The 18335-nt window shown below is 36.5% G+C and overlaps 1 protein-coding gene across 19 annotated transcripts in view; it reads left to right on the forward strand.

Moving 5' to 3' along the window:
* The window catches only part of TRAF3 (TNF receptor associated factor 3), a 69668-nt gene that overhangs the window by 23978 nt on the left and 27355 nt on the right, over positions 1-18335 (forward strand). For all 19 annotated transcript variants that reach the window (XM_090141664.1, XM_090141669.1, XM_090141670.1 and 16 more), the window contains 3 exons: positions 12628-12884; positions 15490-15541; positions 17813-17917. In XM_090141664.1, the coding sequence (XP_089997790.1) occupies positions 12643-12884; positions 15490-15541; positions 17813-17917 (399 nt within the window). In that variant the 5' untranslated portion in view covers positions 12628-12642. The remainder of the gene's footprint in view (positions 1-12627; positions 12885-15489; positions 15542-17812; positions 17918-18335) is intronic.

Below are 18335 nucleotides of genomic sequence, written 5' to 3' on the forward strand. Positions count from 1 at the left end.
CTGAACTTGGGGGAGGGATTCAGTCTATAAAGAAAAGGAGGATAGAAATTCCATCAAAAATCTGTCACGAGAATTTTGGATATCAAGATTCAAAACTAACATTCTAGCATTCAAAACTAACAAATCACTTTTTAGTGTGGTAATCTCTTCAGCTGTCTTTCAAGGAGAACTTTATGTGAGGAGTATATGAATTCCCGACTGATGCACAATTGACCTGTTTTATAAACATGATCTTACAGAGAACACGTACTAAAGAGCAGATTCCAAGAAAATACATAAATTTTATGGAATTGTCTATTTGGAGACTCACTTCTAATGTTCTGATGTTTGTGACTCAATCAGGGGTGTTTCTTGACGCTGTCTTCACATCTGTGTCATATTCTTTCTTGATGCATTTGGTTTTTAATCTAATCTCTTTTGGCTGTTAGGATAAACCCTATGTTTGCCAGCTTAAGAATTTGGTAATACTGGATACATGATAGATGTTCTTCTAAGAACGTTCTTCCTGAGCAGTCTTTACTGGGTTGACTTGCTGACTGTTTTTCTGCTTATGTGCCTTCTCAAACTTCACTGGAAATCATCTCCTTTTTGCCTTTTTTTAAATTTCAGCATCTACTCATACACAGATTTTCTTCTCTTAGAAGCTGAAAGTACAATAGAACTTCTTGTGAAAGTGAGCATGTATTTTGGTGACTTTAGTCTGAATTTCCACGTGCAGCACTTAGTTTCCATTACACTGCTGCTGTTATGAAAGGTTGACGTCAGGAAAATGTTTTGTTTTTTTTTTTTTAAATCTGTGTTGTAAATTCTTGTGCTTCAAGGTAGAACCTTGATGTAATGGTTGAGGGCTTGAATGAAACTACTGATCAAAACTCACCAGATAAAAGGAGGCTATATAAAGGATAGTGTATAAGTCCAAAAGGTTTGTATGAATAGAGATATTTTTTTAACATATATCTGGAGATGGAAAAAAAAAAATGGCTGATGGCACCTCATTAAGCATTTAAAATTTTTATATGAGAAGGGAGAAAAAGTTGGTATTATTCAGCTGAACTTGGATACTGTGAATTTGTCCTAATTACAGCTGTTACTGGCTTTCTGTCCTCTGTAAATGCACTTAGAAGATCCATTAATTCAGTGAGGCACAGTAGCTGTTCAGACTGATAACAAAATGCATCCTTGTTCCAAAATGGGATAAGCTTCGCTTATATTATTTGCTGACAGTTGTGCTGGTGATAGCTGTGATTAGTAAAATTCTTGGTGCAATTGATGCCCAGGAGAAGAAATCACTGGAACTATATAAAGAAAAAAAATATATAGCATATGCTTTTGAATACACAGCTTCTTCATTCTTTTTTTTTCTTTCTTTTTTTCTTTTTTCCCTGAGTAAGTGTCATGAAAAGCAGATTTTTACTTTCTTTTAAGATGGTTTATGACTGACCTACAGGATTTTTTTATCTGAGCTAATACTACTAGGAATTTCTGTGTTTGACCTCAAAGTAATTACTTCTAGGGTTAATAGGGGAAATGCTAAACAGATGCTTTGAAGATACTTTTATTGTCATTATTTTTTCTCAAACATTGTATTTTGCCAGCTAAGAAAACTTCCAGCTTTGTCTACTGAAAGCAAATACTCATTGTCTTTAGGCTTGAATGAAATCATGAAGGGAAGCACAGAAGTGCTGTAGGCTATGAGCCTGTCCTTAGTGCGTTCTAGACACGTTTTAACAATTGGAAAAGATCCCAGGAGCTGCATTGGACCTGTCTCCGTAGAAGCGTGTTTTAGAGTTTTCGTGCAATTTGGGACTTTGAGATACAGATGTTCTTAACTGGTTTACATTTTAAGCTCACTTGTTATCTTCTAAAAGTAACAATCTACAAACTGCCAAGAAAAGGAAAGCCATTGAAAGAAAGGGTACTTACTCTGTAATGATACAGTGGTAGTTCTGCTTAGGTATAGAGATGCAAGTGACCTGACCTCACTAGCTATTTGTCTGTGATGATGTAGTGTTTTCAGATCCTCTAACTAGTTTGTGTGGATCATGAAGCGTTGGGCTACAAGACCATTTTAATTGTACTGTCCTGGAGAAGGAGGGAATTTTTCTTTTCTTTCAAAATTTTCTATGAGGACTTTGACTGGTGACACTTAAATCTCAGTTGAAGGAGATTCTAAAAATAATGTTTTCTGCTGATGTAGGGTACTTCAGGTCAGGAAGGCTATAAGTAATATTATTCTTATTTTGCCATTGAAGAGGAAAAGATAAAGTGGTAAGGTCTTAAAATCATGGATCAGTGGAAAAAATTCCAAACCACTGCTGTAATATTTGAAGCGTCATTGCCTAGATACGAGTTATTTGAAAGAAGTAGAGAATCACAGTTGTTTGTCCTCTGAATAGTCATTACTGATGCAACATACTTTAATTTTAGGACTTAAGCCGCTTGCTCTAACAGTGCAATACTTTAAATCTGGTATTTGCTCCAGCTGGGGAGCTGCTCTTTGCATTTCTAGGCTCTGTCTGCATGTATCTTTATAATGCAAGCGTAGTCTTTGTCAGCTTGAATTCTTCAAGGAATCTCAGAGTATTCTTATTCTCATTTAGTCTCATTTAGTTCAACACTTAGAGGCTGTCAGGTTTGAAATTTAAAAAATAAGAATGCACAGTTAAATATTTGGTTGCTATTAATACATTAAGCAATTACTCTGTTTAGTATTTATTTGGTAGAGATGAACATGATCTCATTAATATTAACCCAAGGAGCCCCCTGGCTTGAAGCGTGCAAAAAGAATTTCCAACTAAAAATGGTAACCTCACGTTTCTATCTTGAATACAGAAATCTTTCTAAAGCCTTGTGTGTGATGTACAAGGTGTGAGTTTTTAACAGGTCTCATAAGAAGTAGCTATACTTCATAGTTCTACAGGAAGTATGTTTGAAAGCATGTCACAGACAAAATCCCCATCAATTTTTGATAATACTCAAAATCCAGTGCCAGAGATAAGCGTTTAAAGGGGCCTGCTGTTTGTTGTTGTGGGTTTGGTTTTTTTTTTTTTTTTTTTTTTTTGGTCCTTGGTTTATTATCCTGTCTAAACTGATTGTGTAGAAATGGCTTATTCTCAATATACTAACATTTACTGATCTGAAATCTGCAACCTCTAAAATAACCTGTAGGCAGCAAATATAAAAGTAGAAGTAGGCAAAGCAAAACAATGAAGCGGTTTGATATTTGGGAAAGTAAATGCAATCTGAGTGTGCAAGTGGGAAACTGCATCAGATTCCAGGTGGAAGAATCTTCTAATGGGACTTTGCAACTGGAAAAGCAAATACTGTTGTACACCAGAAGAAATGTGTATCTTTCTCCTGTATAGACTTAGCTTTCAATAGCACATTCCTAAACCCTGTATCCCAAGAGAAAGCAACAAGTTAGTTCCCTTCTTGCATTGACAGGAAAGTGTGTTTTGTAAATCTAAATCCTCATTTACAAATAAACTCAGCTCCTTCCATGAACACTTCTGTGAAATTAAAAAGAGCTTTAGAAAACAATGAATGTAAAATTCAGTTTTGCAAGTTATGACTTGCAAACTTTCAGTATCCAAAGTGGAGCTACAGGAAAGAAGGGGACAGACTCTTCAGCAGGGTCTGTGGTGATAAAACAAGGGGAAATAGTTTTAAGCTCAGACATGATAGATTTAAGGTTAGATATAAGGAAAATATCTTTTACGATAAGGGTGATGAGGCACTGAACAGCTAGCTGCCTGGTGGTGTGGTTGATACCCTATCCCTGAAGTCTTTCAAGACAAGGCTGGATAAGGCCTTGGGCAACCTGATCTAGCTGTGCTGTCTCTGTTCATTGCAGGGGAGTTGGACTAGATGGCCTTCAATGATCCCTTCCAACTGTAAGGGTTTTATGATTCTATGACTTCAGATTCTGACATGCCTAACGTGACTTTTTCCAGACTTTTTTGGTTTTGCTCCTGAAAACTTCAGTATTGTTTTTACTGGAGGTCTAGAAACACAAATAACTAGAAACACTAGTAAAAATGGTCTTTTCAGATTTCATTTAGAAATGTGTTTCAGATGGGTTTTTCCCTGGTAACAACAACAACAAAAAACCCTAGTTCCTCAGAATTCTGGAAGAAAAGCTGTAAAGAGAGCAATACAAACACTGAAAACACTGAAGATAAACCTTTGATCACTTCACTGAACGAGTGGTCAATGTCCTTGTTTTTCTCCACGTTTTGATGAATAATAAAATAAAAACAAATGAAGAGGGAGTTGCCCTTACCACCTTTTCACCTCTTTCTTCCTGGATGAGAAGCAATGATTTTAGACAAAGTTGAAGATGTCATCTAGAATGGAATAAAAATATACCTCATGATCTGTTAGTGGATGAATGTATTCCAGACAATTCACTGCTAAATATTCTGATGATGTGATTTGTTTTTAGGTTTTGGAATTTGATTAATATTAAAGGCTTTTACACTGAGAAAAAGTAGTTGTCTTACCTGAATTTATAGAATACAGTAGTCATTTAGATTGGGAACGTAGGAAATGTGGGTTCATGGAAATGTGGGTTCATAGAAAACAGGGTAGATTGATTATTTATTATTTAGTTTTGTTTATAGACTTAGAAAACTATCTGGTAAGACTAGAAAGCATTTATTGTTTGAATTTTGTCATCTCAGTACTCTTGAATCACTGTTTCTAGTTCCACAGTTTTGAATTTCAACATTGAATTCAAAAAGCATGGAGCCATACTTGAAACAGTGTTTATTTCGTTTGCCAGCTTCCTCTATACTCTGCTGTGTTCAGAATTTCCTGGGAGTGTTACTTTGTTAAACATTAGCTGCATTTTAAAATTAGATTCATATTTTTGAGATTCTTGAGAAAGGCAATTTTCATGTCTTTTATTGCTTTTTTTTCAATTTTTTAATTTTTTGTTTCCTGGTCTCTGACACTTTTGTTTCTGGATCCTTTCTTACTACAACTGCCAAAGATGAAGTAAGGGATTTTAAGATAGGTATTTTGTGATGAATTCATTGAAGAGTCAGCACAGATGCATTTTGCCAAAGTCTGGCAATGCAGTAAGTATTCCTCATGTGCTTGTCAGTCAGCAGAGTAGATGGATTATAATTTGAAGGGTATTCATTAGGGTTGAAAACGAGGGTCTATTTCATTAACAGAGTGGAACAGAATAGCATCCATTAGTAGGGTTGTTGTTTTTAAAGGCTAACTTTAAAAGACAGCAAGGGTAGTTGATTCCTAGTTGGTGATTTCAGAAATGAAAAGAATTTGGTGTGTTTTTAGTTGATATAGTTTAAAACCAAGTAGCTTCTGATTTTTTTCCTTTTACCTTGAAGCCACACCTCAGGAGGAAAAGTGACTTTTTTTAGATCACTTGGGTATCTTTTTCTAAGACTGTATGCCATGGCCAAAGTAATTTGGGTGTGCCATTTACCATGATCCTTACTGATTCCAGTTAGAAATTGTCATGAGTAGTTCAAGCCTACTGTTTCTCCATCATAGTAGGCATGATAAGGAAACGTAGTTTAATTTTCATTTGGGTGTGTGTGTTTTGGCATTACTGCGTGTAACACATGGAGCTATGACTTCTGTGTTGTGTAACAAAGGAGGAGGAAATGTCAGACTTGCTGTAAAATGAGAAATGGGGGAAATCTGAATTGATGACAATAGATTTCCATAAAGATAGAATACTCAGGATGCAAATATAAACTGGTTTTGCTAGTATTCTCCTCAAAGCGTATATAAAACAGTTCTGTAAAATGAAACAACCTTTAGCTTGAGATAGACTTTAATATTCTGGGAATGCCATAACTGTCACAAAAGAAAAGGATTCATTTTAAAATGTCTGATTTTTCCCATGTAAACAGAGTCGGAAGTTGCAAAACTGTAGGATGTTGATCCACTTCCTTGCCGTGGGACTGGCATATGTATTTCAGTCATGGACTTCCCCTAAAAAACACAGGAAAAGATCAAAGTACACTTTGTACGCCAGTTGTTTGCTCATCTTTGAATCTTTCCTGTTCTTTCGATGCCTCTACTAGAAACCTCCGATAGGAATATGGGTCCAATCTAGGGGTTAATTTCATAATGTACTCTTTTCTGTCGTACACATGGCAAGCTTGGACAGCATGTCTCTTATCTGTTGTCTTGTGGCCCAGGCTTTCAAAGCTTAAGAGATCTTTGATTTCTAAAAGAGGCTTTTGATTTCTTGTACTTCAGTTGACTGTATACCATGTTTTGGTAGCCTACTGAGATTACAGAGTAATTATTAAGAGCTGTAGGTAGCAAGTGCAAGTTGAAATAAATAAAAGCACTGTTTCCAGTGTTGCCTCAGGCTGGATCTTGGTCATTTTGCTGTAACGTATATTCCTATTCAAAAGAAATGGTGTAACTTACAAAAAATTTAGTAGTTGAACATAGTGGTTCTTAAAATCAGCTTTCCTAAATTAAACTGTATTGCTTTTCTGTGTGTGTTTTTTTTTTTTTTTAATAATTATTAAGAGAGCTCTTTTTTGAATTATTGTCTCACTTTCTCTCTTCTCACCTCCCTTACTCCCCCTTCCTCCCCATAGAGCAATAAATATTAGGCTGTTAATTATTCTCAACATATTACAAAGTAGTTACTAAAATTGTCAGTCCCTGGGCTATTGAATATTCAAAAAAAATTATAATATCTTATTATTTATAAATATTTTCTTCTCTTAATAGTGGTATAATTGTTACTCAGAGTAACAAGTATATTAGAACTGTTTTCCTGAAAACATGGCCTAGCAGGCTTGCTAAACAGAGTTAACTGTATCTGGGTGATGTTCTGTTTAATACTGTAAGACATTTGACACGAACCTGTGAACTTATTGTTGGAAGAGATGGAGCCAAACAAAATGATAAAAAGTTAAAAGAATAAATAATCGGAAACATGGTTACCACTCATTTTCTGCTATTTAGTCACCTTGCAAACTAGAGCATGGGAAAAAGACCGTGTTGTAATGTCTGTGACGTACACGTGGTTGTTTTTTGCAAGATTTCAAGTTACCAGTATTTTATACTTCTAATGTCCTAGGTCAGATAGGAAAAGAAGTAATAGTCTGCACCATTCAAGCCCCCCCAAAAGTGTTCCTATTTGTTCAGTAGTTTTTAGCAAATTAAGCCCTTAAGCATTATGGTGAAATCTGCCCTTGTTGCTTGAGAAAATAGCAGTTCATTTATCAGAACAGGCCTTCTTTTCTGTACAATATCACATTGTAATTGCTATAAAAAGAACTCTTCGCAGTGGGAGCATTGAGCACTGGAGCAGGTTGCTCAGAGAGGTTGTGGTATCATCATCCTTAAAGGTTTTGAAAGCTCAACCTTTGGCATCCTGATCTAGCTTTGAAGTTAGCTTTGCTCTGAACAGGAGGTTGGACTAAATAACCTCCAGAGGTCTCTTTCAATCTGAATGATTCCAGAATGCTGCACCTAATAAGTGACTGTAAAGAGCTTGTAAATGACAGAAACTTCTCATGCAGAGAATACTCAGTCTTTTCTCTCTGTGTTCAGGTGTTCTTCACTTTGCAAAGTTCCACCTGATTTTGGTGACTACCAGCTGCCCTGTCATGCTAAGTAAGGCAGGGTCTGACATGAGACCTCTGCAGTGATGTGTCCTTGTGCTAAGCAGCTCTGAAGCCAAGATTTCCATGGCAGGCTTGCTCCTCAGCCTTAATTTTTTTTGACATTTGTTGCGTTGAGTAAATGGATAATATGTTGTCATCAATATACTACTTTCAGCTTGCATTATTGTTTTAACCAGCCATGAAGTTATGTCAGTGTATGTTGTATATTGTAATCACACTCAAAAGTGGAAGCAAAGCTGAGTTGAAGGGCTGTCTAAAAGGTGGTGAAGGAGAGGTATATGTTCTTTTCACTAAGTGTGTACTAGGAATGTATTAGAAGCTATAAAATGCTGAAAGACAAATGAAAACTTCAGTTTTTTTTTTTATTTTTCATTTTTTTTTACCATTTAAGAGAGAGATTTCTGTGTGTTGACTTGAGGCAGTAACTCTTAGACAGAAAGCACCTGGGCTAGGAAGACTGAAGAGCTGGAAATACCACTTCAAATGGGTGACTGCTTGGTTCTCTGAGGGTATCCTGTAAATTACAAAGGAAAATACTGTAGAGAGTGAAGGAAATAAAGTCTGTTTTCCTTCTAATCTATGCACTATGTTCGCTTTTAGCCCCAGTTTTCTACCTTCTCAATAATTAAAGTAGATTTCCCCGTTACAGTATTGGAGGGAGCAAAGACCATCCCATTGGCCTAGACAAGAGGAGCAGGTGGTTTTGATGTAGCTGTGAAGTGGGGCCAGCTAATAGACCATACAAGAGGCAGTGGTGATTGTAGTTCCACTTCCCAACTCACTGGGACCCTACATGAAGTTTTTCTTTCTGTTCCCCACATAGGTTTCATGAAAATGGATATCTTTCCACTGTGATCTTTTGCTCGCTGTCCAACTTAAGGTTTCTCTTTTGGAACTTAATTTAGATATTGTGCATGCAGTACTGCTCTGGGAAGCTTCTGTTGTCAGTGAAAATTGTAATTTGATGGAAAAGTTTTTCTGTCCTTTTAAAAAAAAAAAAAGTATCTTTTGTTATCTCCTTCTCTGTTAGTGTAACATAACACTTGAAATAACTGCTTGACCTTTTTAATTTTAAAAGTTTGGTAAAAGCTTATTTGCTTTGTATTGTTAGTATATTGAAACTGTCCTTTTATGGTTGGTTTTTGGGGGATGTTATAGGTTAAGTAAGAGTTGCACCTTGTTTCTGTGTGTTTTTTTTTTTTTTTTTCCAGACATGTATTTATTTTAAAGCTTTATAGATGCTTTACTCTAACTGTGTGTTGTTTCCAGGGATAAGAAACTGGAGCTTAAGGAAATAACTAGTGGTGAATCAGGAGTTAAGATTTAGCTTGCTGAACAAGGACTAACTTGATGGCAGCTTGCCATGCCTGTAGGAGTCAGAAGCTTCCACCAAAACTGGCATATCTTGAGCATTCTAGCCAGGTTCATCTCACTTCTTTCTGGAAGTAGTTATCTTCCCTACTGTAAGCACATACTGTCTTACTGAGGTGTGACTTCAAAATTGCCTCTTGTTGGCAGTTTGAAACATGATTATGGGGGTATAATTCAATTCTTGCTGTTAGAAGTTCCTGAAAAGGAAAAAATGACATCACAGATGACACCCTGTAGTGTTATGTAAACCATTAGAGAAAGCTGTTTGCAAAAGAAAGGCAGCTGAAATGTTTATACTGTCTGCACTTGTATTCATCACTGATCTCATATGCACATGTAATAGCATGTAACTCATGCATGAGTACGTAGCTGTGCATATGGTAGTTTGACTTGTGTGTGCAGTTTGTGATAAACATCAGATCTCCCCACCTCCTTGTTAAATGCAGCTCTCAGGTTGTAATAAAGAGGTTTAGATGCTCTGTACTATTCTATAGCTGCAGTTCATGAATTGCTTCTTGTTTTTGCTGCATAAGAAAATGCTGACTGTTTGGAATACTGTAGAAAAGAATTCTTCACCAGGCTGGCTGCTGTGGTGCTGCACTTTTGTGGCTGATATACTTTTTCATGAAACAAAAATATAAAAGCTGAACTACACAAATCTCACTGTTACGCATATTGCATAGTAAATTTTGTCAGTGGGCTTTCTGGTTATTTTCTGTGACAAGATATCCAATATGTCAATTCCAAATGGGGACTCATGTGGAGCACTGTACAGCTTATTTTGGTATGAAATCTCTTTCCAGCTGACAGTTCAGCCCCTGATCAGTTTCATATCTCTGTGAAACTCTCACCTGCTGCTCATTTGACATTCAGTATTCTTTCTCAGTTAAATCTTGCCTCTTCTCCTTTTCACCCCTACCTGCCTCCTTGTGACTCAGTTTCCATGAAGAAATGATGCTATTGAATGACTTTAAATTGCAAATCATAATTAGCTTCTTTCTGAAAGAAATTTGAGGAAACGAACTTTAAACAGTTATGTTGTGTAGAGTGTCTTTAAGTTCAGGAGCTGTGTACTGTCGTGACTTGCCAGTTCTCCCTTCAGCATCTCTTTCAGTGCCTCTTTTTTCAAGTTGTTCCCCGAGTCAAATTCAAAAACAAGACCATGTCTTGTTTTGTTCTCACATTCTAAGGAAAGTCATATTCCCTGTATTTGTTATTCTCACCATTCAATGTGCTTGAAGTTGTCTGCTGATTTCAAGAGTTGACAGAATGAATGGTAGAGATCTCAAATATGACAGAAGAATAGGCAGTTGAAAAGGGAAAAAGAGAGTATCTGCAAATCATAAATCAACACAGAACTGGAATCCTTTGGAGATTCCTGAACTGCAAGCTCCAAATTCAGCTTTTCTCATAGTTGTACACAATAGTTGTACACAAGAAGCAAATCTATAGGTAGCTAAATTTCACATTTTTCTGTTAGTGTTTCAAAGTTATAAGACCTCAGCTTGGTCTGAGGTTACCTCTGTTCAGCCATGAATGTTCAGCTATGCCAGTCATGTCTTGGGCAATCTCTATTGCTCAACTACTTTCATTAGCTGCTTTCCTTTCTCACTCATGACAGTTCTCTTAACCTTCTTGTCTCCTAGAGTCTTGTCAGCATCGCATCTCGTTTTTTGTGTTCTGGTTAAAACCTCTGATATTACTTCTTCAGTATTGTCATAGTCTGTTTTTATGCTTGCTGCTGAAACTCTAGTTCATGCTTTGCTTGCTTCCCTGATGTAATTAACCTGAATTTCCTCATTAAAGAGAACTGCAAATTGCTTACAGTTCAGCACTGACTTTTCTCTCCTTCAGATTGCAGAGCCTAATGCCTTGGCAGAACAGTCTTTGAAGACTACATAAGGAGCAGGCAGACATTAATTCAAATTATGAACCAGACTTCATATTTACCTTTCAGTGAATGTAGAAACTTTTTTTTTGTTTTGTTTTGTTTTGTATGCTTTTTTCTGGTTTTGAGTAAGACCAAATCATTCAGTCTGTATACTGAGTTCTGAGGATGGTTTTCTTCAGGCTTTCTCTGTGATTTATTGAGATGCAGTGAGGCTTTCCCCTGGGATGGAAGGGTGCTGAAGTGTGTGTTCTTCACTAAACATCTCTACACTTGCTCCATTGTGTTGGTACAGACAGAAAGTAGCATCAGTGGTGGGTTGTAACGATTTTGTCTTTTGATTTAAGAAAAAACAGCTGGCATTGGAAACGAAGGAAATTTCCTTCTGTGTTTAGTCTGTGGAGTATTTCAAACCTAAAATATTAGATGAAAAATGACCTACAAGAAAATACATTTAATTATAAATACTTAATTACAAGATCTCAAGATATTCCAGGGAAGATTTAGATTGTATGTTGGGAATAATTTCTTCATGGAAAGAGTGGTTGGGCATTGGAACAGGCTGCCTATTGAAGTGGTGGATTCCCCATCTATGAGGTATTTAAAGAGGTGTGTGGATGTGACTTTTAGGGATGTGTTTAGTGGTTGACTCGTGGTGTTAGAATCATAGAATGGCTTAGGTTGGATTGGACCTTAGAAATAATCTAGTTTCACCCCCTCTGCCATGGGCAGGTTTGCCACTTACTAGATCAGGTCCTGCTTAGGACACCATCCAACCTTGATTTGAACGCCCTAAAGGATGGGGGTGGTGTTTAGGTAATGGTTGGACTTGATGACCTTAACAGTCTTTTCTATTCTAAATTATTCTATGATTCTATAAGTCAGAAGTCATTCAAAGCAGGTTTTTGAATTTAACTTGGGGTTTTCTTCCTCTGTTCCTCCACTAATTCATTTCATGCTGGCCTAGAGGGGTCATAGTCCAGGAAAATGGGTACTGTAATTCATCCTTCGGTTACATTAATTATTTTCTTAGCTGCCTGTTAGTTGTACTTAGTCCTATTTAATTAACCAAGTGGCCATGTTGTGTACACCTATCTCCTCTGTCAGTTAGACTTGTGTCACCTGTTTTCTAAATATGGGAGTTACGATGAAAAGTTTGGAAAGGTGTTTAATGAATAAAATCTTGATGCTTTGTTCTAAAACAGTGCATTCTATGCACTGGTATTGCATGAGATAAGGAAAAACTGGTGGTGGGGTTGTGTGGACTCCAAATATCCTGTGTAGAATAGTAGCGGTTATGTGCTTTTTACAGTAGCATATGAGTAGCACTGTGCATGGTACTGCACCAGCACACCTGCTCCTCCATACCCCTTGCTGCTTCCTCTAATGAAAGGTACAACTTCAATATTACTGACATTTTTTCAGCAACAGAGATGGAAGGATACAAACTCTGCTCTTTCTTGTTTCTAGAGTGATGGTGAAATTTAACTAAGCTAAATAGCTTTTAATACTTGCCTCTCTAGAGCCTTTACAAATGTTATTTTACCTATTTGCTAAGCTTAATGTATTTACACATATGTCCACTTCATGTATGTGCTGTGTCCACATGATATCTTTCCTTAGCGATTTCTGTTTTTATGTAGTCTCTCAGATGCTAAGTTTTTTTTTTATTTTGTTTAAATGGAAAAAGAGGTCTTCGTTTCTCAAAGCCTGTCTTATTTTGTTTCTGCTCCACAGAAATTATCTTAGAGCATGGACACCAGTAAGAAGACAGAACCCCCTTTATCTGTAGAAATGGTACAACAAAGGGCCAATCCTGATCGCAGTCCTTCGGCATCAATTTATGTTCCAGAGCAAGGTGGCTACAAAGAGAAATTTGTAAATGCTGTGGAGGATAAGTATAAATGTGAAAAATGTCACTTCATCTTATGCAATCCTAAACAGACTGAATGTGGACACCGATTCTGTGAGACTTGCATGAATGCCTTGCTGAGGTATGTTTCCCATTGTAATGAAACATGTTTAAAACTTGAGAGCTACTGAAAACAATTTGAACACCACCTTAGTTTGATGTATACTGTAAGCTAATGCCCTGGGTTGGAAGCAGTCTTTAACTTGCTGGTTGCTTTCTTATTTCTTACCCATTTGTCTTCTATATTGGGTGAACTTGAGATAACTAAAATTTTGTAAATATTATCAAAATTGCTTTAAAGTGTTTCAATCCGATGTGGTGTGCATGAAGTAAAAACTTAATTGTCTGGAATGTAAACTGAAGAGCTGTTTCCCATGACTGCTGACATGACTTTTTTTGATCCAAGATCCATTTGATAATATGGAACTATGGCTGTGTGAAGAAGTGAGCCTGCAAAGGCTCGTTGGAATGATAGTACATAACCTACTGGTGGACTCTGATTTACAGCTGATTGGTGGGACCCTTGGATAAATGTTAATGGTTGTGGAGCTTCCTTTCCCCATAAAGTGCCAGAAAACACATAGATTTGCTATGTTTTATGGGTTCCAGTAGGGTCAGGAATGCCAGGGCATAAAATGTGTGAGCGAATGTTTTAGAGATAAAATAAATCCTGAAAGATGTAGGTAAGAATAAAAGTGTGGTTGTTTAAAAAGAAGTATCTAGATTTTAAGAAGTATCTGTGCATCAGTAGAAGTATATATCTTTGTCACTCAACTTTGATGCATTGCTAGTGATTGTATTTAACAGTGTTATTTTGACACTTGGTCTGATATTAAGAGATTGTTCTTGAAGCTTCAATCTCCTGGTGTAAATAAACAGTCAGTACTTCCATTCACTAGTAGGTAAGAAGAGGTGCAGAACAAAATGAGCTTACTGGATATTACATATTACCAATATAGAGAGGATTTAACTTTGAAAACTCTGGTGACTTCCTGTTTATTTTTTGTGACCATCCTAACTCAAGGCAGTAGCTTCTATTTCACTTGGAAATACTGTAGTCTCAGAAAGGAGCACATTAAGAGTACGTGCTATATGGTAGAATAGGTTGCATTACAGGGTTATTACATTACCCTGTCAGACAATAGAGAGTAACCTCCATACTGAGGAAATGCAGGTGTCTGCAGCTCACTAATACATTCCTGTAGGCCTTTTGCTACAGCATGCCAAATTGGAATGAGATGAGAAAGACTTTTCTTTCAGTTCTTTGGGTGAGGTGTAGTTTGTTGTGAGAAATGCAGTTATTTCTTTCTGAATATATGTTTTTGGAAGGCTCTTACATGGTTAATAGCAGTGACTGCAGAAAAGCAAACACCTGGCATGCTTGGATGTGTGCAGATGGACAGAGCAGACCCTTAACGATCCAAGCAGTAACGATTCTGGCATTGCTGGAATCTGGGCAATTTTCCTTCCCTGCTGAGAGACGTGCACATGTGCTTATTACACTGTAGCTAGAATATGTGTTATTTTACCTTCCTTTCTTTTCAACCAGTTTGCTACTGAAAAGGACACATAGGTAAAGACCATCTACCATACTGCTCTTTCTTTCTAGTTTTTTCACTGTGTTTAAGTGCCTGTTGCAAACAAATCCTGTACAAAATTTTTCATTCAGTGTTGCACACACACTGATTACATACTACTAGGTTCTGTTCCAGGGTTATTTGAGGACAAAGAACTAGCAGTCAGTGTAGCTAACGCAGTAAAGATGTCTGCTCAGTATGCAGCTGCAGTTTAAAAGAGCAAGTGGGATGCTTGAGTGAATTCAGTAAAAGCAAGGGAAGGATGACATTGTATCAGTATGCCCTTAAGTTGATTAGTTTTCCCTCTTTTTATTCCTACTTAAAAAAATAATAATATTACAGATGTTGAAGCTGCAAGGCAGTTAAGATACTCAGAAATACTTTCCAATGTATAGAATGGTCATTTCAATGAGTAAAGGCCAGTGAGGTGATTTAAAATAACTATACTAATTACATAAAATAATCAAACCAATTTGGTCTTTTACATTGATCTGCAGTGCTGCCAACAATGGCAACTTGTATAGTCTGTCAATTAGTTGCCTTGCAAAGAGTTTACCTAGCAGTTACCTGGTGCTTTTCATCTACAGATCTCAGTGCTTTAAGAGAGAAATTGCTATGGCTATCCTCATTTTGTGTGGGGAAAAGGAACTGCAGAGGAATAAATAAATTTACTCAAGATAAAGGGAGCTGGGATCTGTAGCAGCTGTTATAACCAGAACAGGGTATATAACTCACTGTCAGAGAGAGTGAGGTTTAATTATGTGTTGTTTGAAAGAGGTCTGGATAATAGAAAGAAGCAATATTTTCCATGTTTGCACCAACAGACAGAAAATTGACAAGAGCTGTGGATCTGGTACAGGTTTCATGAAGAAAACCACTACACAGGTGGCTAGAGGCATAGTGGTGGTTTTACTTCCTCAGGAATTCCAGACTCAGTGTTCAGTTTTTTGAGGTAACGTCACGTTGCCTCATTCCAGTAAACAGAATTCACTTTTAACATTTAAAAAACACCATTGAATAATTGTAACTAAATAAACTGCCTCTTAAATTGAAGTTCTTAGGCTCTTAAAACTCAGATGAGTTGAAATACAACTTCTTTTTTCTCTGCAGCACTCCGAGTCCAAAATGTACAGCATGTCAAGAAAGCATAGTAAAAGACAAGGTATCGTTAAACTATTTCTTATTCAAGAGTATTGAATTGTGTAGCATACATGTGTTAGCATTTCGTGGCCATTATTTCATAAGCCTAATAAGCAACTTTCAGAAGGTAGTTTTGTTATAAAATCTAAGCCATGAATACATGGGTATTCTGGGAAGGCAGCTCATTCTTACTGTTAACCATGTGACAGAGAACAGTGTGTGCCAGCTTCGACGTTAATGGTCCAGCCAGGTGTTGCTACTGGTTTTCATAGCTGAGAGCTGCAGCAACACTTTGCAGTTGTTCTCTCATCAACAAAGAGGATGGTAACAAATACTGCATCTCGTGTAGGTATTCAGAGACTGTGACAGATCTTGGCAAATCTTACTCCTCGTTTGGCCGCAGACCAACATCTACTGTAGACTAACTTTGTTTTACAGGCTGTTCCATGAACCACACTGGAACTGTAACAGTGTGAAGTTACAGTAACTGTAATAGAATCAGACTTTTTATACGTATAAGTTATTTCATACTTAAATTATAATCTTTCACCTTTTTTTTTTTTCCACAATAAAACTACTTGTATGAAAGAATGAGGGGTAAAGAAAATTATTTTTAACTTTGTATGTGGTCTGTGTAGCTTTTACATCAAATCTGTCTAAAGTATTTAGTAATTCTTTTTGTGTGTGTTAGTAGTCTTTACTGCTTCAATAAATGCTTCTAGTAGTAACCATTTTCAAGAAAGTGTTAATGGGTGCATCAGTCTCTCCTCGTTTATGACATTTATCTTACTTCTCTGAACAGTGCCTAACAATTCAGCTTTGACATAGGTGGGCTCTTGAGGAAATCAGACCAGTAATAACGATGTCTACTTGATGCAGTATTTCAACTCAGGCTTTCTAGTTCTTAACGCATATAAACATGTACATTTGTTAGGAAACTTCTTAAATCTCTAACACAGGAGGATGACTTGAAGGGCAGTGTATTTTAAATATGTATGTTAGATGAACTGTACATATCAGGTGATGATTTTTGTGAAACTGGAAACCTCTTCCTTCCCACAGAATGCTGATGTCCAAAATCACTAAACAGCCTTCAGATATTCTCTGTAAAACTTTAAAAATCATTTTCTTATTATAATTTCAGTTGGCAAAGCTGTGTTTAGTAACACTGAATTACTTCGTGTGGAAAAAAAAAACAACAAAGACAACTAACCTACAGTGCTGAAAATTGGTTATTTAAATGAGATTTGTTGATTCATTAAACTTACATCTGAAAAGTAAACAAGAATCAGTGACCTGTGTCAGATGAGATTTGGATGAGGTTGTTTGCAGTATTTCATTCTTTACTGATGCTTGGAATAGATTCATAGTCATTGTGGACAGTTCTCATCCCAACTTTTTGTTGTTATTAAATGTTAGTATGCTGAACAGTTCTGTAGTTACTGCATATGCTGCAGGAATGCTGCATCACACAATTCCATTTTTTGGTAAAGTAGCCGTGGTTGAGCATAGATCTTTGGTGTTTCTAAACAGTCACAGAAGAAATTATAAATAACTGGAGGTTCTTATTCCTTCATTTTGGACTAATAAATAACAGTAACAGTGTTCAGTCCTCTTTCCCAGTTTCTTCCCTTAGCAATAGCACTTCTTGGTAGTGCTATTACGTTGTTTCTGAATCAGAGACTTTGTGGGATATCATCTGTAAAAGGTGAAAAAGTGAAAAATCCAAGACCCTGAGCAATCTGCTTCTAATTTCTTGCTGTTCTGTTATAGGTAGAAATACAAAAATCTTGTAAACACTAAAATGGAAAGATGGCTGAAACCTACTTTTCAGTGAAATAACAAACCTCCTCCAAACTAAGACCTTAACAAATTTCTATAACTGAAGTGAATTTACCACTGAAGTGAAAATAGGTGTTTGAACAAACTAGACTAGTTTTTTTTTCTCTAATCTGCTGTGCTTGGACTCTTCATCTTACTTTTAGCTTCTCAGATAACCTGGAGAGTTCTAGCTTACGCCTGTGTTAGGCAAGCAAATAACAAAGATCTTAGTCTTTTCTTCTACCTTTACCCTTTATTTTATTAGAATTTCTGTCCAAATACCTTCTTTCACTGGTCTGCTTCATAGTGGAGTAATCTGTGATACGCATGTTTAGTATTTTATTTTTTGAACATAAGGCTAGAATTAGATGACATTACATTGTATGATTTCTGCTTTCCTTGAACTTTTATGTTCTTGAGAGCTTTTAAGTTTCTGAAGTGGAGTGATTTTTAATTTTTAAATTTTTTCCAGGTATTTAAGGATAATTGTTGCAGGAGAGAACTACTTGCCCTTCAGATATACTGCAGAAATGAGAACAAGGGCTGCAAAGAACAACTTTCCTTGGGTCAATTACTCGTAAGTAATCTAAGAGTCATAAGCCCTCTTATTTTGTTAAAGAATGAGAAGAAATCTTACAGATGAAAACCCTGGCCAGTGTCTTGATGTGCCACATGAGTGGTTGATCTGAATGATTTATGAAGTTGGAACAGAATTGAGTTGTTTTGAATCCTAATGTGTACTTTAAAAATGTGACATTTTGGGGGATGTTTTTAATTTCTATTTTTTATTATTAATAATAATTCTCTGATGTGATGATTTTTGCATGGAAACATCAAACCTTCAGCTTTGCCTGACTTGCCCAGAAGTTGTAGCTTTGTTTCATTAAGGCATAACATAGCAGTAACCCAGTAACTGAAGAGTCAGAAGGGATAATTACACAGTAGCCTGCAGTGAAATATGTGAGTTCTTAAATTTGCTTTGAGTGAACCAGTTC

This window comes from Phasianus colchicus, chromosome 5 (assembly GCF_987193195.1).
Source record: "Phasianus colchicus chromosome 5, bPhaCol1.hap1.1, whole genome shotgun sequence".
Classification (NCBI taxonomy): Eukaryota; Metazoa; Chordata; class Aves; order Galliformes; family Phasianidae; genus Phasianus; species Phasianus colchicus.